The sequence below is a fragment of the Gouania willdenowi genome, chromosome 6 (genome assembly GCF_900634775.1).
Source record: "Gouania willdenowi chromosome 6, fGouWil2.1, whole genome shotgun sequence".
NCBI classification, from domain to species: domain Eukaryota; kingdom Metazoa; phylum Chordata; class Actinopteri; order Blenniiformes; family Gobiesocidae; genus Gouania; species Gouania willdenowi.
This window is the reverse complement of record NC_041049.1, coordinates 32671159-32692383: the sequence shown is the minus strand read 5'-3', so window position 1 is coordinate 32692383 and position 21225 is coordinate 32671159. Positions and strand designations below refer to the sequence as shown.

Below are 21225 nucleotides of genomic sequence, written 5' to 3'. Positions count from 1 at the left end.
TGGATTCATTTTGTTTTTAATGATTAAAAGTTAATGTGCACAAACATTAACAATATTTTGGTGAAGCAATATTTTGTATCAGGCTTTCCTTAAAGACTTAAACATAACACAAGGACATGTGACAAGTTGTGGTCAGTGTGTGTTAGGAAGAGTCACTGTTGCAGTGGCTCTTCTTAACTGCAAATATTGCACAGGCTCATTTTAACCATGCCATAAAACTGCATTCAGACTTCTTATAATGTGCTGTTTACACTTGGCTGTCATTCAAGTGAAATTGATTGACAGTTGTTTGTAATTCCTGTGAAATGGATTCAGTGCAGTAGATTAATTAATTAATTCTTCAGTCACAGTTATCTTGATGGATCATGGATTAATTTTCCTGCAATGTATTAATTATTGCGATAATATCAATATCAAAGGCAAAAAAATATCACAATATATCGCATCGCGAGGTACCTGACGATACCCGACCCTATAATTCAGTATGCTTTATGTACATCTGCTATATGGTGCTAGCACTAAAAAATTCCTGCCCCCCTCTTGCCACCCCATTGAATTTTTTCTAGATCCGCCCCTGTCTATTAGTAAGAGTGCAACAATATCTAGATGCAATGTTTGACACTTTTAAATTTGTCCCTGCTGTTTATTGCACTGGAAGGATTTCTTTGGACTTGTCTGAGGTTTTGTTTCCTCTCGTGTTCTGTCATCAGTGTTTCTTGTATGTAGAGTGAATGTGTTTTATTAGTCCCATCTTCCTCTTGGGCTGTTGTTCACTAATGACCCCCGTTGTGTCATTAAGGTGCATCGGAATGTATCTTTGTCTCCTCTTCGTCTTTAGTGTATGCTGGTCCTGTGGTTCTCTGTGGTTGCAGAATCACAGACAGTTCTTTGCTTTCTTTGAGTTGATCTGATGCAGATTCTGGACCATGTTTGATGAGGATAAGAAGATAAAGAATGTGAATGAAAAGATTTTCAGTAAATGGATTTTCCATAAGAATGGCTTCTCCACTTTTTGTTTCCTTAATTAATTACATGTGCTGATCGATCGCTGGCTTTCACTGTGGTTTTGTACACACATGCATTAATTCACCCCACCAGCGAGGTCTAGTTTCTGATGCTGATTATATTGACTGTTTATTTTGGTGCGAGATAGCCTCAGGGCTTTGCTATAGATTCTACTCATTGGCTTTTGTTTGATGTGATTTTTGTGTTGAAGTGCATGTGTTCACATTATTTGGTGTATTTGAGTTAAACTGCAGCCAGTTGTAGTATAACCAACAGTTCGTCTGAGAGCTGCAGGATTGTTAACCATATATGGAACTAAGATATTTTACCCTAAACAAATTGCTGTAGGATTGAACTATTACCTTATGTGACATGCAGGACATGTGGATGCTAAGGACACTTTTTATTGCTAAAAAAATACCAAAATTCCAAAGCTGGTGTAAAACTATTGATTATTTGCAAAATGTAATAATAATTCTTGACACGGTTCTCTTGCATACAGTAAACATCTCAAGTATAAACTTAAAAAGTAAGAGACCAAATCTACTACAATTGGAACTTAATTTATTTTCCACAAAGGCATCTGTATAAAATAAAAGTTTTGTTTTGTTTTTTTAGGAATAAAATAACACTAATAAATTCAATTCAAAATAAAAAAAAAACATGTGGGTAACAACACAAGAGGTGGAAACCACAATCTGAACCATAGAAAGTGGCTTTGATCAGAAATTAAACGATTTACAAGGATTATGTTCAGTGTGCAGAAATTAAAAAAATAATCACAAAAAACAATAATTTAATCAGTAACGTTGGGTGGGGAAATGTAATGAATTATTTTACTTCTTTTAAAACATACTTAAGTACAAGTAAAATTATTGATTTAGAAATATACTCAAAAAGTACCCATAAAAGCAACTCAATTACAGTAAGGTGAGTGCTTGTAATCAATTACTTTCACCTCTGCAGAAAAGTAGAGCTGCTCCTCCTCTCTACTAAAATGTTTCAACTCAGCTGGTTGAGTTGGATGTGTAACAGACAGGCCAGGAGTTTATGGGTCACTTGTTGGATGGATGATTTCTCTGTCTAAGGAATCCAAGAATGAATCCCAGAATGAGATGGAAGACGGTGAGTGGTGCCAAGACTTCTGCCATGTCAAATAATGGAAATGGAAAAACTATGAAGAAAAAAATCTGTATCGTTCAAATTGAGGAGAGAAGGAAGCACAGATCAGGAACCTTTCGTTGAAGCAAAACTGAAACCTGCAAGGAAGGAGCAACTTTCTGTCTCCTTGGATGCTTTGGTGTGTATTTTTGTCCTGATGATCTGCACTGCAAACATGTCTAAGCTAATCTAAACTTTAAGAAAGTTGAGTATGCTATTAATATTTGCTGAGAAACACATCAGTGATGTGAAACCAGATCCTGCAACACCTCAATGTGCAGCTTGAGACTGTGTTCTGAAGGACTCGGCCACCAGTGACGTCAGATCGCATCCCCAAAATAGTGGTGGGATCCACGTTCTGCCCACAGACGGATTCTCCGGAGGAGAGAGAGGAATGAGTCAGCCGCCTTCACCACGAGCGGAGGATGAATAATGAATCAATCATGAGGAAGTCAACACAGCTGAAGGACACCCGCGGTTGAAACTAAAGACTAAGCATCAAGAGCTGAGGGTGATGCTGGCGTTGCTAAGGAATAACTGTTACCATGGTGATGGTGGGATATGTTTAGGAGTCATTGCATTTGAAGGTTCAACACGGTAGGAGTTCTGCTCTCTGATAGCAGGATGTATCTTTGATGCTGTGCAATTTGTGGTAACCAATCAGAGAAATAATGAGCAACAGACAACAGGATGTAACTCTTCATTTATTCAGAATGTTGTTATGACAGTGCCACTTACCAAAGTAGAGGAATGCAACAGTGCATCAAATCAAACTGATGGAGGGATTTATTTTCTAAACAATTTAAATTAATTCTGCAATCTTGACATAGAATTCCGAGTAAACACCAAGTGAAAGTGATGAGCTGGGTGAGCAGAAGACATCTGGCACAAAGTGACACAATAAACACTTTAATCCTATGTCACTTAATTAGATCGCTGATCTAAATAGGAGTGAAAACCTTTTGACTGACCAGACAGTCAGTCATAATTGCACTGGTTTTATTGCAGTCCGTCCCAACTTGTCATGGAGTTGAGAAGAAGATTCCAGTCGTTTGGGGATGCGGGCATGCAGCCTTGGGCGCTTCACCATGCCACTGTGTGGCGCGGAGGAAAGGTTGGGTGGGCAGATGGCCATCGAAGGATGGTGATAAGAATGAGAGCCTAGAACAGGGGTGGCCAATCCTGGTCCTCAAGAGCCCCTATCCAGCAGGTTTTAGATGTTTCCCTCTTCAAACACACCTGATTGAAATGACCAGGATTGTTATCAGGCTTCTGCAGAGCTTGATGATGAGTTAATCATACCCCATTCCTAAAATGGAAGATATGATAGATTGTCTGACTGGGGGTGAGAAATATACCAAGCTAGACATGAGCCATGCTTATCAGCAAATTGTATTAGATGAGGATTCAAGAAAATCTGTAACAGTGAATACACAAAAAGGACTTTTCACATATACAAGACTGTCTTGTGAGCTCCAACCCAGCCATATTTCAGCGCACGATGGAGGATGTGCTGCAGGGGATTGAGAATGTGGCAGTATTCCTGGATGACATCATTCTAACTGGAAAGAATGACAAAGATCATCTACAGCAGGGGTCCCCAATCCTGGTCCTCAAAGGCCCCTATCCAGCATGTTTTAGATGTTTCCCTCTTCCAACACACCTGATTCAAATGATGAACTCATCATCAAGCTCTGCAGAAGCCTGATAACAATCCTTGTCATTTCAATCAGGTGTGTTGGAATAGGGAAACATCTAAAACATGCTGGATAGTGGTCCTTGAGGACCAGGATTGGGGACCCCTGATCTACAGACACTGGCTAAAGTACTGCAACGACTGCAAAACGTTGGACTACGCTTAAAAAGGAGCAAGTGCCGGTTCCTGGAGACTCAAGCGACATTTCGGGACACAGAGTAGACAAGACTGGGTTGCATCCACTGCCGGCCAAGGTGAAAGCAGTGCAGAATACCCCCTCCACACACACACCTACATTGAGATTGACAGAGGTTTACTGTATTTTGTTGAAATGATATGCAAGTTTATACATAAATGTTAAGGGTTGTGCCAGTGTAAACTGTAAATTGGACAACTGTTGGTTTGGGTTTATTTGGACCAGTTCGGGCAGTTATGGTTGTGAATGTAAACTAGAAATAGTTTCAAATTAAGAGGGGAGAGATAATGTTGGATAACTCCAGACCAGCTGGGGGAACTGGGCACTAGGTAATGTTCATGAACCTTAGTGTTTTTGCCTACAAGTAAGATTGAAAGAACTTCCCATTAGACAGTCACGTGTTGATCTGGGTATTTTTCGCATACTCAATCTTTTCATACTATCTGATGTGAACGCACTACACACTAATTTTGACGTCTTAGTATGAGTAGTCCGTTAGTATGACATTTACAGCACAGCCTTGGCCTTTATGCAAGAATGATGTAGGTTGAACATTTGTGTCAACATCAACACTGAAATGTTCAGACTTGTGTTAGATAACCCTAGTTTAATATATTCAGTGATGTTGAAATTGAACATTGTAGATGCCAGTGCAGGGTGTGAGTTTAACAGGCTGATTCCAGAAGTGTTGGAGGAGTCTGTGCTTGCCTCGACCCCTCACAACACACAGACGCAAACAAGAGGTTGGGATATTAGTTTCAGCAGTGGAAGTTAGGAAACTGAAAGCTTTGTCTCTCAAAATGTCAAATGTGCACAGCTGATAGTTCTTATAGTATTCTCAGAAAGTTTGATTAAATTTAAAACACTCCCCTCCTATCACATCAAAATACAGTCACTTCATCTTACAAGCCTTTGTAATTATTGCAGCCAAAAAATGGGATTTTGGGTAAGCAATTCTCCCCTGTGGTTGTTAAATAATTCTGTTTCTGATTGTGATGTAATTTTTGAGAGTTTGATTAAGTAAATTGCAGGGTTTTTGAAAATCTACAGAAATGAATCTGTCAACAGTAATGAGACGATAAGCATAGCTTTATCTTTGGCTCCTGTAAAAGCAGTGTTACTGCTAGTTCACTCTCCCGTCTCTTTAAACCTTGAACACATTTCCAACAAAAAGAAATGGTTTAAGTGTTAATAAGATTTTTTTCTGTCCAGTGTTGGCTGTCTCACAACTCCATACTGGGACAAAAGAAAAGACAAAACCAGTTTCAAATGTTGACCTCACGGCCACCTCATTCCCAGATCTTCAACCAACCATTCATCTGTGACATGTGCTGGGCAAACAGGTCTAATACATATAGGGTTCATCCACATTTCCCAGGATTTACATTTGGTTTATACACAATAGATGCACTACTGCTTGTCTCCGATTTTTCACTGCTCAACACACCTGACTGTCCCGATTGGGTATGTAACAGACTTTTGTTTTTTGTGTGTTTTTTTGGTGTTTCTGCTCATTTACCCATTTAAACTGAAATAGTTCCATGAATGTGATGGCAGTGGCTCGGGTCAACTATCAATTGTGATTTGTGAGTTTTAATCTGTGTAAAATATGATTAATAAAGTACTTTTACCCTCAGGTCATGATAGTGAGCAATAGATGGGAATCAATGTTTTAACACGCAGGTATGGGGAAAATGTATTTATACTTTCTTTGATACTGGCAGGATGCCAGTCAATCACACAGAGACTGGCACATACTATTTTACTATACGGACAATTTAGAGACTCCTATCAACCAATCCATGTGTTTTGATAATGAGAGAAAGCCTGGGTAACCATAGATAACATACACAAGCAACATTAATATAAATATACATGGTTTAAACTAACACAAGCATCTCTCTTCTGCTCATCATTCCCTATTTTGATGACTAATGGCTTGATGGCTATTTAGGGTTGATAGAGTCAACTACTGTTATTTTCCATTTTGTATACAGTGGCCTGGATGTTACGCTGAAATAACGCAAGTTTACATTGCAAGAGGACTGCTACCTACACTGCTAGAGCCCCAGCCACAGCTGTGAAATGGTCCAAAACATTATTTGTAAAACCTTCATTTATCCCCACCCACTGAATCACCTTCAACTTTAGCTTGAATTGCTGTGCATCCGTGTGATTGAGGTGTAATGCTTCTGCCGTGATGAGTCACCAGGTGAAATGACCATCAGTTCAACTAATACAGCAATAGCTATGCTTGTCTGTACGCCAATGCCTTTTTAGATTTGAAGACAGTCATAATAATCTAAAATGCTTGTTCATCAAAACACATTCATAACATTCATAACACTTCAGATGAAACACAGGATAACATGATTACTAGTTTTAACACAAAGGGCTAGATTTTAAAGGTGATTATAGGTGCAGTTTAACAAATTGGTCCATTGTCTGCATACCCTTTGGACATTTAGTTGCCTGTTTTATGAAAATAATCCTCTAAAAATTGTCTAAATGCAAAATATTGTCTCGAATTATGCATGTTAGGCATCTCCGTGTGAGGTTGGGGCCGGATTTTAATTAAAGAGAGAGAGAAAAAAACAATGTCAGATAGATTTTGTCTGTTTTGCGCAATCACAGAAAATGGGAGGCCCAAAGATGTATTTCAACAAGGTGAAAAGGAGTGCCAATTGTTGAACTGAGCTGATTAGATGCAGGGGAAGAAGGGGAAACTGAAACCATGAACCCAGCTTATCGGAGATGTGAAATGTGATGGCATAAATAGCTGTGGAGATGTTTCTTCAGATGAAATCTTACACCAGGGTAGATGTTTCTGAATCACAGTGAAGCTCAGAGAAGAAGTGAATCCCTATGTGTGGCCCGACTGGGTTGACCTCAGCTGTTATTAGTTGTAGGAAGACATGCTTTGTTGACAGCCTGGGCTGTTTTCCACTCACTCAGCAGTATTCCTCTCAACCTGTTTTTCTGTGTGATTGAAGGAGGGTTGGTGTACACTAATTCTGAATGCAGAGAGATGCCTGTATTGATTGTATTCACTCCGTTTTTGTTCACATCGTGTTTGTTGGACTTTTTACTTTCTGTACCTGTTATTCCTTCTCCTCATTCCGTCTTCTGCTTACCATTCCTTCTCGTCATCTAATTTCTTGTTTCATGTTTTTTTTAAATTCAGCTCTCGTCTCCCTTGTTCCCCAGACTGTGGATGTGTTTATACTGACCGACTCGGGTACAGGAAGTTATGGAGGTGTCTGGAGCTCGCAGGAAGTGATGAATGACACCCCATGTGACTGCTTTGGTAAAAACAGAGCATCGTGCTGCAAGGACACTGCTAGTCTTTCTCTCTCTGTGTGTGCGGGTGTGTGCGTGCGTGCGTGCGTGCACGTGTGTGTGTTTGCTGGCTTTGTTAGTGCTCTGGATTTTTAAACTCCAACCACGGACACCCCCTCATCTCATCCTTGCTTTGCTCTGCAGTTGCCATGGCAATGCACATCATGTGACTGTGCCTGTGACCGTGATTTGGTAACGCCTTAGTCTTTGGTTGTTCAATCATGTCTCCGATTCTGACTTAAGTTTGTGTTTTTTCCAACCTTTCTGCAGTTTCAAGAAAAGAAAAAAAAACATAAAATCTACAAACTCCCTAAAATTCAGCACATATTAAAATATTGAATAGTTTTAATGATTACTTCAAAAACAAAACTTCAGTTCATTAGACATTTTTTTTTAGCTATGCACATCTCATCACTTCGTGCACTAGTCCTGGCTACTCTGTATTTGTAACACACAGGGTCATCCCTACACATCTTGGGGCCCTAAGTGGTATACCTTTTGGGGGCATAATATTGCCAATCATGGACAGTTAAGGGACAAAAACAAATTCTAGAGACAAAATGTCTGGGCTCGCCAGAAATTTGTGATAAAAAGATGGGGTCACAACCCGGAAAAGGTTGGGAACCACTGGACTACGGAAAATCAAAGAACCTCTAGTTACAAGCAGGGTCTGCAGAAGACAGTTTCTGTGCAACAACATGTCCAACCTTACATGACACCAGGTGTTAATCCAGAAGAAATACTCCATACTTTACACAGGCTAACCAAAAGTGGACAATCAAGTATTGGAGAGACCTTGGCTCTCCAATGGTATTGGTATTCAAATACAGATATACATAAAAGCATGCATTCATCCTGCCTTGAAACAACAGTTCAGGCTGCTGACGATTGAACGTTGTGAGGAAGATTTTCTCTGCACACTTTGGACCGTCTAATGTTACCTGAACCACAGTTAGAACTCTATAGCTTACCTGCATATTAATTAGTTGTGGTTTGAATACCACAGCCGACCTGAGTAATATTACTGTCTGTGTATTTTTAATTGTTGTGATAATCAGGAAAAGCCCTAAGCATTTGTATAATTTTATTTGATACTTGACCAGAAGCCAATTTTCTCACATTGTCTTTGTATTCTTGTTTAATTCTTCTGACAGAGTCACACTGTCACCCACAGCTGACATTTACAAGTATAAAAATGTGATGACTTTATTCCACATCAGTCATCTGTGCCTAAAACTCAACTCTAATCCAGTGGCTATTGAAGCAACTGATATTTTTTCTCACTCTTGTTGTCACACAGGCCTGAGAACCAGCAGAAAGCCCCAGTAAACGCTCCCCCTCCCCCACCGCCCCCTCCGCCTCCGCCCGAGCCGTCAGGGCCCCTGGAGCCGGAGGAGGAGATCCTGGGCTCTGACGATGAAGAGCAAGAGGATCCTGCAGACTACTGCAAAGGTCAGGGGGAGATTTCCAATGTTTAACCTCTCTGTGCTGTTTGTTTACCCTGCCTGTGATAGTTCCTCTCTGTGTTATGATGGTAGATGTTGGTGTAGCCATGTGCTGCAGTAACACATACCTTAAATGTTTTCCTCCCCAGAGAAAGTGCCAAAAAATATAATAACATAGTACTTCATTGGATTTGTTTTTAATGACTAACTAGCTAATTTGGGAAAGACTACCAGAGTACCTACAGCCATGTGGATTATTCTGCCACATGCCAGGCTGTGCTATATCTATTGCAGAGGTTTAAAACAGTCACATAGGCCATGTTTACATGAGAGCTTTATTACCCCTTAAATTCAAAATAAAAATGCAATCCTCTTTAAAATGATCATGTAAACACCTAATTCGAAATGAAAATGGCCATTCCGAATTCAACTTAAATCCGAATTAGGTGCCTGGTTTATTCTGTTATTAATTCAGAATTCAATAATTCCATTATCCACATTGGCCACCTAAAAGCAAGCGTTGGGATTTGAGCCAAGACTATTTATATAATAAGAGCCTGAGAAGATGGATATAATCAAAAGAGTGGATGGACAGAAACATAAACATGCAGACATTCACTGACTTATTACACACAGACGGACATTAGCAAATGACGCGTGGTTCATCTGAAAGTTTTCCTTCCACTTAACATCCTGTAGAGTGGAGGTAGAGCAGTCCGCTTTGATTGGCCAATGTACGTTCTTCTGTCTCCCTTCTCCTCCTCAGCTGACGAAAGTGAATCAGTTTGTTATTGTCAAGCTGCTGCTTCAAAATTACAATCAAAATAAAAGTGAAAGCCAAAAAGAATAGACGTGATACTTTACTTTCGACCCTGTCCAATCAGAAACCTTCCCAACCCCCAGATCTAAAGTGGAATTGAATAAAGGCAAATAAACATGTTTTCCATGTAAACCTCAATTCGGAATTACTATTTCCATCTAAACATGAAACAGAATACTTCAATTCTGAATTTAAAAATGTCAACCAACCATGGCCATAGTCTTTGAGGTAGATCAGCTTGGACTAAATTCAAACCGGTTGGGCATCTGGCTTGGCTGGTGACTCTTCTGATTTGACCAGGTCTCCACCTGGTTTGTGCAACTGCTGCCCATGGGGGCCAGCCATTAGGTCCAGCTCATTATCCATTTCTGAGTTTCTGTAGCCAAGTGACCATTCAGAGTCTGCTTGCATGCCACTGAGACTGATCATCCAGCCAAAACATGTCCCAGCTGATCTGTAAAATGGCTTGGCTCTGACCAGTGCCCTCAGACCTGGTCCAGCACAGTGAGGTCACACGAACTTTCTCTGAGCTTCTTGTCTAGCTGATTTTTTATTCTGCGCTGACTTTTAACAACCCTTGCACACTAAAAGCTTTCCTCCACCGGGGCCCAGACGGCAGGTGGACGCAGCGTGTCTAAGGGAAGGAGCATCTCACCTTCTGTCATCTAGAGGGCTGGAGAGCTGCCAGTAGTGGAAAGCGGCAAGGCTCTGTAGTGTAGCAGAGTGCAGTCAGGCCTACAAAAAGGGGAGGCTCTCTGCCACATCAAGCAAGTCTAGATGCTAAACATGTAAAGTAAGGCAAGGCAAATTTATTTGTATAGCACGTTTCATACATAAGGCAACTCAATGTACTTTACATGATCAAAAAGTGCAACAGAAAGCATTCAACAGCTTAAAATCAATAAGAACATTTAAAATCATCAGTAAAATCTATTTAAAATCAGGTAAAGCAGAGTTTGTGCGATTTATGACTATATTATCCAGGAAGGCCACTACTCCAGTGATACTTGCAAAGATGGTGACCATGATCTTCTGAAAGCAGCTGAGGCGGAGTTGAGACCAAGGGGATCTGATAGTGGCAAAAGACCCCTATGTGAATTACAAAAGCTGTGAGGTTTTGACTGACAGGGTGCCGTGGGACCTGAAGGTAACCCTGGCACGGAACCAGTTTGGAGAACACAGAGCCATGGAGTTGGAATTTAGCTCCGGCGAACTGTGGATACATTCACGACTGCAAGGCCCTTGGTTGACAATCAGCATCAGGAGCACCACATTTAGTTCCACTGTGTACCACTTAAAAGGCCTGGAGTCTAGGCTCAGTGAATGCTCTGGTAGAAGACGAGGAGGGTGGGAGTACTCCATGAGTTTTCCCAACAGCGAGAGAGTGGCACCGTTTTCCAAAATGCAAAAACACTGGCACCACCGTTCATTAGCAAAGCATACTGGCACCTGTGTCTGATGGGAAGAAGACCCGCTGTTCCAGAGTGCAAGTGCGTTTGTGTCCACTGACTAATAAGCTACAAGCATGGGCTGTTTGTAGCACTCCATCTGTAATGCCAAATGTTACATAGATGATACCAGCATTTCCAATTTCTCTAAACATGTCCATTATCCAGTTCACACACATAGAGGTTCCAAATGAATCATCCTATTAATAACGTTGTATGGACTTATGGTTATCTTATGCTTGGTGTTTTACATTCTTATTACAGCTGATAGTGATATACTCTATTAATCATGATGTTCTATGCTCACAATCTAGGTGTTTGAAAGTATTTTTCCAGATGTAGTAGTCTGTACTTGTATGGTGTTATATCACTGCTGATTCTACCCCATTATTTCTGGTGTTTTACCTTATCATTCCTGTTGCTTTACTGTCATAATCCAGGTGTTGTACGGTTTGGACTTTTGCAGTCTTTTTTACTCCATAAAAAGTACATTATTATTGGTTTGTCTTTGTTGTTGTCATTCTTTTTAGCAAGTATACGATACAATAGACAGACATTTAGAAATTTACTTGAACCTTGGTTGCAATGGGTCCAAAACAAAAGCAAAACAAAACAGGCAGTTAGTTAATAAAAACCTGCATTTTTCTCATACAAGTGCAGGGCTGAATCACAATTGGTCATTGTTTCACAGACCATTGCAGTCTTAAGACAAATGACATTCTTTCTATGAAGTCCAGTCTTGACCAACTTCAACAGCCTTGTTACTGTGCTGCCTCTTTCCTGTTGCTGTGCAGTGTCATTCCTGTGTGGTTCATTCTCATTTCTTGTGTTGCACTGTCTTGGCATTGTAGATTTCTAATGGAGATCCGATTAAGGGAACCTAGCACAATTTGTACAATTTATAAACATTGTCAGGAAATGTGGATGTGTTAAACATTATAATATAACATAATACTGTGTTGTTGTCCTCCACCTGATTTTTTAAGCCACCTATAACTTTCATCTTTTCTATCCTTCTTCCAATCAGGAGGGTACCATCCGGTGAAGATTGGAGACTTGTTCAACGGGAGGTACCATGTGATCAGAAAGCTGGGGTGGGGCCATTTCTCCACCGTATGGCTCTGCTGGGATATTCAGTAAGACTTGGATGTACATGGCACACATGGATGTACATTGTACTTGTTGTCCTTCTCTTGACATTTTCCTCACTGCCATCTTGTAAACTTTACTTTGTCAATACAAACCCGTACAAACTGAATCAGGCGTAGTCTCACTACACTCACGGACAAACGCTTATTCTCTCTTCCACAAATACCCATAAACACACACATACACTTAGCTAACACTACTTTGCACTGGCACTGAATTCATTGCCACTATAACGTTATTTGCTGTGTTGACCTGAGAACAAATGTGGACGGTCAAAGTATCAGTGACTCAGTGTCACATTTCATTAGTACACACACACACACACGCACACGCACACACACACACACACACACACACACACACACACACACACACGTCTCATGTTAATTACACTAATGGCAGTGATAAATGAGTGAGAGGGAGTTTGGTGTTATTTCAGTCACAGTCTCTCAAGCATTGCTGCTCCTTTTCTAAATCTGTATTTGAAAATGTTTTATGTAATCCATTTATGTTCTTTTCATACCTATTTGGTTGATCCTTCCCTGTTGTTGGTTCGGCAGTATGCCTGGCAAAATATTGACTTATGCAATTAATCAAGATTTCCATTTTAGGTGATAAGGCAATATCGCCTTTATCAATATAATTATATTTAAAGTTAGGCTGCTTCCTATTGATTGCATATGAAGGACCAAAATGTACCAAAAAAGCACTTTGAAGAGTTATTTGAACGAATATTCAGATGTTTTTTTTAATGGAAATGTATAAAATGCGATGTCCATTACAAGGCCAAATGAAATCAGTTAAGAAAGATGTAATCATGAATAATGTAATATGATTATAAAAGGCCTATGTAAGCTGTTGGAGAAAAACAAGGTGAGTCAGCACTCCAACTCCTTTCATTGTTTCCTCTTTTTGTAGAGCCATGCACAATGCACCTCTTACATCTCATGCATGTGGATGTGCTGTCGCGACAGTATGGGCAATCAACTTCCGATAGCAAAGCTCAGGGTGTCAGTCTTACTTAGTGCTGCTTCACAAGGCACCTCCTGCTTTCATCATTCTGCTTTGATGACCACTGCTGGCTGTAACGTTAAGGCAACACATGAGACAGTGTTTGTTTGTGTGACATTTCAGGGTAAAAAATTTTGTAGCCATGAAGGTGGTGAAGAGCGCGCAGCACTACACAGAGACAGCCTTGGATGAAATTAAACTGCTGCGATGTGTGAGTATTGAATAATATTCAACTTTTTTCCACCTCCACATAGGTTTTGTTGTGTCTTCTCATAGCCTATTCAGCTCTACATCCTAAGGCAAGCCTCAAATGTACCAATAGCTGCACTACTAGGGCTGAGAGCACTAGTAGTGCCAACCAAAAAATAAAATACAAGATCTTGTCTTGAGTTTCCTTTGACGGGGATTTATTTATGCACCATAGTGCCATTTTATCATTCAATCAAACTTCCTTTAAAAATGCACAAAGAAGCAATCCAAAAATACAAGTAGTCTATAACTAACAAATTTGGGTAACTTAATATTTTAAAAGCTTTTTAGTAGTTGTGGTACTTATGTAGAATAACTTTTTCTTAGTCAGTTTTTTCTTTACTTCAGTGGCAATTTTTGTTTGAAATATTTCATATTTTACATTATATTCAGAGGTGCACATAACTTTTTTGGCCGGATGCTCAAGGGAGTTCCTCAGGTTGTTGCTTGGGCCTTAGTTAAATACATGTTTTTGTAACCCACCTCTCAGAATGAACAGAATGGAGGGATGTGTGGATAGGATAACGTGATATTTTACTTCTATATAAACTGAAAACTGCTTTTTCAAAGCCCCACTGAATTAGAAGTTTTCAAGTGAAATGACTGAAAACTAAATGTAGAAACATCTCATTTTAAACACTAATCAAATATAATGAAAGCTTTTTAAGTACTTCAGTAACTAGACACAACTGTACCAAAGTAATGCCTAAAGGACATTCTTCAACATTTTGAAGACGTTCTAAAAACAATGGCTCATTTTACAGTCAGCACTACAGCCATAACCATTCTATTAGAGATGGCTCCCTATTGAGAACCGGCTCTTTCGGGGCCCAACTTGCTCCCCAGATGGGTCATATTTCAGGTCACGTGACCGCCGAGTCCGTCCCGTTGAAAAAACGAGAAACATGGCAGACATTCCTTAAATTTTCACTGGAAATTGCTATATATTGAGGGAGCTTGTGGCTTGAGCTTCGTTTTGATAAGTCCCATTACTAGTTTCAATACTAAACACTGTCCGTGGTTCAACTTCCTTACCTTGTGGGGTCGCCTGAAATGTCTATTAACTGATATTGATTAACATAACTCCAGTTCAAATAAAATACACTATAAAAAATATGTGAGCTGGCGCTTCTTGTCAACAAACATGATCAAAAAGTAATTCTAGAGAAAAAATGTCTTTGGGATCACCAAAAATGTGTGAAATAAAAATGGGGTCACAGTGCAAACAGGGTTGGGAACCACTGTTCTATCCTGTACATTCTAAGCGCCCTTAGCAACAAAAGAAAGCAGAAATAATTTATGTTGAAATGAGTGATCTACAGATTATATACATAAACTGAATGGATACTATGAAAATTAAAGATAATTTTTTCAGTAGAAAATCTGAAGTCACAAGCTCTTAAGATATAGCAATTTTTTGTGAAAATTAAAGGAATGTCTGCTATGTTTTCTGTTTTTCAATGGGACTTGGTGCTCAATAATAATGTAGCCTGGGCCCTTGCACACGTGTGTGTGTGCACACACATTCATTCATTCATTCATTCATTCATTATTACTATTATTATTATTATTATTATTATTATTATTATTATTATTATTATTATTATATAATACATGTATTTATGTATTATATATTATATAAATATGAGACAAAATTATATAATATAAAAAATACATTATATAAAACAAGAATATATTTAACAGAAAAAAGTTCATTTGTAATTCTAATCATATTCAATGACATTTAATTGCACTTTTTATTTGAAAAAAGAAATGTGAAAAATCATAATAGATTTTGTATTTTGATTGCACTTAAAAATTGTTTATTTGATTCCTATCCTATGTGATTCCTATCCTATTTAAGTACCCTTTGTTAATATAGGCTACAAAGTTATTTTTTTTTACATTTTCAGTTGGTGGTGTGCCTTGGGATTTTTTCAATGCCTTGGTTCAAAAAAGGTTGAAAAACAGTGCCTTAAGGAGAGATAAAGGAACGTGAAACAAGTGTTTTATTCTCATTCTTTAAACTATGTAAATAATATCTCCCCTTCCATCTCATTCAGGTGAGGGAGAGCGACCCTAACGATCCCAACAAGGACATGGTGGTCCAGCTGATTGATGACTTTAAGATCTCTGGTGTCAATGGGATTCGTATCCTGCTCATGTGCACGTGTACATGCCTGTGTGTGTGTGTGCTTGTTGTGAGTCCTTGACCCCGCTGACCCAGATGTGTGTATGGTGTTCGAGGTGCTCGGTCACCACCTGCTGAAGTGGATCATTAAATCCAACTACCAGGGTCTGCCACTGCCGTGTGTCAAAAGCATCATCAAACAGGTGAGAATAATGATAACATGGTGCTAATTTTGACATCACAATTTTGTCATGGTCTACTGATAACAATTTAATACTTCACTAATCATAAATATCTGTGATGTAATGTGCGGATCATCATGAAGATGTCTATTATCTTGATGAGAAAATAAATTGTGTGAAAAAGCCAGGTGACCACGACCCTGAAGAGGAGCAAGAAGCAGGCTGGAAAATGGATAGATGGGCAAAGTGAAGTGAAAAAACTAAGATTTATTAGGACATAAAAAAAATATTTTGGTTGGATTATTAATCAGATGTTTGTAGATATGAGACTTGTGATGAGGTAGAGAATGGCTAGCATGAGGATGATACAGAGTTGGTGAATAATACTACACTTGAAGGAGGATGAAGAGCTTGAGGATGATGATGTAGTGCAAAGGTCCACGGGCACCAAGTAGCTTGCATGGGCCATGTGAGGGAGTTAATATAATAATAATAATAATAATAATAATAATAATAATAATAATAATATGATATACTGTAATAAATCTAATAATATTCAGCATTGAGGGATCCCTGAGAATATAAAGCCTACGACAGAGGGGGATGTCAAAACCAACAACCTTCTCTATCACTGCATGGACAGAACAACCAAAATTCTTGCACTTTCGGGCATTCCCAGAGCATGTGAACCAGTGTGCCAATGTTCTCCTGGCGTTTCCAGCAGGCGTGATTATCTGCCAGACCAGCTCTGTGCAATCTATAAGGTGTCCAATATACTCTGTGTAAAATGTTAAACTGTTTGTAGCATCCTTGACATTTTCTTTATGTTCCTGAGTGTCCCATTCCACTCCTCTACTATGATGATAACATTTAAATCTCTCTCCCAGGATGACTTATTACTAAAAACGTTCTTTTCTAATTCGGACTATACAGTACCTATGAAGTAGCTCACAGTTTCAGAAAGTTGGTGACCCCTGATATATTGAATAAATGGGCGGAATGGTGAGCAGTGAAAAAGGGCAACAAGAATATAGTTAATTAAGAGGAAAAAGAAAATGAGGAAGGAAAAAGACTTATGTTAATACTAAATGATGAATGATTAGTAGGATGATAATAGCAGATGAGGAGGTGAAGAAGCTTACAAAAGGTTTAAGAGTAAGGATAAATGTATGGAGAAGGAACAATGAAGAATAGAAAGCAACTATCAGAATGAGAATCATAAGTCATAGAACTTGCCATGTTTTTGGTAATAGTAACTATGACAATCATAGAGATTAAAACATAAATAGGACAAGAATGATAATAATAAATGAAGATATAAGAATGACAGTTTTAAAAAAGTAAAATGAGGATGAAAAGGTTAGAATTATTAGGTTGAAGATGAAAATTACATGGGAGAGTGAATCAAAAAGTTTACGGAGAATGACAATAGTGAGGATGAATGTTTGGAGGAGATAAGATAACTATGCAGAAAGTACAATTATATTGCTGTGTTCAATCTATGATAGATATGTGTGCTAAAGACTTGAAGATGATGAGTATACTATATTGCAGATTATGAGAATATAAAGCAGTGATGAAACCTTTTCTGTTGTTCCATCCTTTGAGCCCCCACACATTGCAACAAAATTTCAACAACGTGTAAATTTTTTTACTTTTATTAAAAAGGGTAAAAATGTTGACTATTTTCCTCCAAAAGTAATACATATTTAGTACAGTAATCATAAAATTATTTGAGTGCTTAGCTCTTGATGTGGAGGGCTTTTTGTGATGAGAAATGTACTTAGTTATTAGTCATTTCATTTTAGTCAAAGCATTTGAATTTGGCATACTCTGTGGTAAATATGTAAGAGGGATTGCCGTCTATGGGTTAAAACCCAGCTATTACAATCAAATTTTGTTATTGGGTGAGATGGAGGCCGATGACAATTTGGAGGCGGCTTTATTTACAAACCACCACTGTTTGCCCCTCCTCTTCTATAAAGATCTGGTAGGAGGGTGTTGTACTTTCTGGTCTCTCAGCTGTCTAAGTGGGGAAACAACGATCTGAACAGCTTCATGCTGCTTTCCACTGCTGTGATGGTTGTAGCCTTGTGCTTTGGCAAATAACTAAATCTGGTTAAAAAGTTGCAGATAGACATTCAGCTTGAAGGCTTCATTCAGCCTTTTTGATTTGAACTCTACTAGAGTGATGAGGAAGCACATTGCCAATGTGGCAAATCAAGCTGTCTGTGTTCAGGCTGGAGGAAAAAGGCAGACTGAAAAATATGAAGGAGTATACTTTATATTAAAGGGGACATATCATGCTAAATCCACTTTATTAGCCCGTAAATGCATTTTGTTGTATATTTAGAGTGTTTAGAAGTCCAGAAAAGTTCAAATTAGCCTCTTCAGATGCTCCGTTGATATCTTTATATTCTGTTTAGGTCATATTTTTCAATCTGTTTCAATTTTTCTATTCTCTATTACATTTTTGGAACAGTAACGTCACAGTATTTGCAGCGGAACTGCCAAATTAGGACATCGACTCCAGGCCCAACACTTCGAGGAATCCGCCATTTTTATTTCTCACTTTTATTTTGTAGTCCAAGCTCAAGGATGCTGAAGTTACGAGAGGATAAGTCAAAATGTTCGGTTGTTGGATGTAGTAACCCACACGCTTCATTACACCGTCTCCCAGCATCAGAACCTTTTCAAAGTGCCTGGTTGAGTTTTATTTTTCACGGAAATGTACCCACATCTGTGGGTAAGGTCATTTTTGTGTTTGTCTGATTGAGGGTTCAATTCCTTCTATCTTTGGAGACGACGAACAGAGCACTTCGGTAAGCTGTAAATAACGCTAAAAAGTGTGATGATAAGACGTACCTGTCATTGTTCTGTTAGCATTAGCAGTTGCACCGTCTTCATATGTTAGCGCTGTGTGCTCGTTTTAGATCCTTGATGATATGGCCTACGTGATTTAATTTAAGTCTAAAGTTTTCATTAGTCTTTTCATTTTGCCGCTTTTGTCTCCGAAAAGACTGTATTAAAATGCCTTTTGTGACGTTAGCTTGGTACTAGCGTTAGCTCGGTGCTTGTGTTAGCTCACTTGTTAGGGTTCATCATCTTCATTTTCATCTCGCTCCACCGGGTCCGACTCTGGCTTGAACATGTAAGGCTGGATGGACAAGTCTTCTGTTGTTGACATTTTGTAAATAACCTCTGAATAAACATTTTCTGCGCCGCTACATAGCCATATCTCTTCTATCAAACTACAAAAATGGCCGAACAGGGTGGAGTTGAACCGAGTGTCACCTCTGCAACCTGGAGAGGGGGCGGGGTATGAAGTGTCTCATTTGCATTTAAAGAGACCTCACCAAAACGAGTTGCTCTCAGAAGCACATCAGAAAAGGAGTAGAAAAGGGGCCTGTGGAGCTATAATAATGAGGAATTCAGACCCAAGCATTGCAGTTCTGCTTTATATAGACCACAACTGTATGATTTATATGTAAAAAGGAAGGATTTAAAAGCATGATATGTCTCCTTTAAAGCTTCATAGTTTATATTAATGCTGTAAAAAGGCTCCAGCTTAAGCAACAAGAGCAAACTTTGGGGGCTCCGAAGCTCGCAAGTAAAACAACGTAGGCCACTGGAACCATCATAATTCGTGAGAATACCTGTCGAAGTCAGACTACTGTCCAGGATAGGATGAATTCTATGGCCAATAAAATTATGGCTCTGTGTAAACAAGGAAACTCAATTCACAGAAATCTTCTTACAATTAGCTGTTGCACAATATCAAGGCATCTTGGAGTGTAGCTTGTGCAATGATCATATTGAGGATGCTATCTGACTCTGTAGGTGTGGTCAGTGTGAGCTATATGCCCTGCGGTGAAGGTGGTGGTGGCGGTGCAAGGGCCTCTTCGTTTGCCTTGATTCACATCAGCCAAAACCTCAGGGTTTAGTTAGACTTTAAAGAAGAATGCACAGAAAGCCAGACTTTGTCAGAACTTGTGCTGCTGAATTTTAAGGCAGCTGCACTTTTGTTGTAATTTTCTGGGGAAGACCTCAAAGAACTGAATTTTGTATCAGGATGAGAACCAAAGCCACTCAAGCCACATCAGCTGCGGTAAGCTTTTCAAGTGTTCAGTTGAGAATAAAGTGTTCCAATTTAAAATTGAAGATACTGGGTTTAGCTACTGGGGTGGACACTTGGCTCCATTCGGTGTGGAGTTTGCATGTTCTCCCTGTGCTTGCGTGGATTTTTTCTGGGTACTTCAGCTTCCTCCCGCAATCCAAAAACATGACTGTTAGGTTGATTGGAGTCTCTAAATTGCACGTACTAGTGAATGGGAGAATGAGTGGCCAGTGTGTGTGTTGCCCTGCAATGGACTGGTGACCTGTCCAGTGTGTACCTCTGGAGATAGGCATCAGGTCTAAAGGGGGAAATCACAAACATCAGTGGAATGGTTAAATGCTCAGAGGGATGAACTAGATGAGGTAGCAAAACATTATCTGACAAGAAGAGACATTGACTGTGCGTAATATAATGTTTATGTGGTTATGTCCACAGGTTCTGCAGGGTTTGGACTATCTCCATACAAAGTGTAAAATCATCCACACAGACATCAAGCCGGAGAACATCCTTATGTGTGTGGATGACGTGTTTGTCAGGCGGATGGCCATGGAGGCAACTGAGTGGCAGAAATCTGGAGCTCCGCCCCCGTCTGGATCAGCAGGTAGAGACACATTAACAATCTTTTTCAAGGACGAAATCTGTGAGTGCGATGTCTTAGTTCAAAGAAAGGTTATTGAACCCAGAATGTCTGGAGGCCACTGGCAGCACTGGTCAGAAGGTTCATGTAAGTTTAATTAAAAAGTGCATGGTCTGAACAAATGTTTTTTTTTCTTTTTCAAGAATTGACTAACTGCCAAAAAAAAGCATGCAAGCTGCAATTTATAATAATTAACTATGAATTATTTTACTGAGTGATAAGATTTAGTGATTTCAAATTTTGGCAATTTAGGGTTTAGTGTTATTGGGCAGGACACTAAACCCTAAGGTGCTCCTAATGGTTGACTAATGTCTTGCATGGCAGCTCTGTCCTATTGGTGTGTGAATGTGAGTGTAAAGCACTTTGGAACTACTTGGCAGAGGTGGGAGACTCAAGTCACAATTTTTGGGACTTGAGACTTACTTGAATAGTTTTCTGATAAGACTTGACTTGCTTGGACTTGCTCCTTATGACTTTAGACTTGACTCGAACTTGAGCTTATTTACTTGAAATGACTTGAGGAAAACTTGTGATTTTTTTATATTTAAGAACTAACTATAAATGTTTTACCAGACCTTTTTCACAATAACCAGTAATACGCAATCATAGTGTAGGTGTTGCAGACTTCCGGTAAAATGT

The 21225-nt window shown here is 39.2% G+C and overlaps 1 protein-coding gene across 7 annotated transcripts in view; it reads left to right on the top strand.

Moving 5' to 3' along the window:
• The window catches only part of srpk2 (SRSF protein kinase 2), a 65986-nt gene that overhangs the window by 20579 nt on the left and 24182 nt on the right, over nt 1-21225 (top strand). For all 7 annotated transcript variants that reach the window (XR_003674171.1, XM_028448221.1, XM_028448224.1 and 4 more), the window contains exons 2-7: nt 8698-8849; nt 12138-12246; nt 13394-13481; nt 15583-15670; nt 15747-15853; nt 20385-20550. Coding sequence is in view for 6 of the 7 variants with exons in the window: in XM_028448221.1 (XP_028304022.1) it covers nt 8698-8849; nt 12138-12246; nt 13394-13481; nt 15583-15670; nt 15747-15853; nt 20385-20550 (710 nt within the window). In the remaining variant the exon portion in view is untranslated. The remainder of the gene's footprint in view (nt 1-8697; nt 8850-12137; nt 12247-13393; nt 13482-15582; nt 15671-15746; nt 15854-20384; nt 20551-21225) is intronic.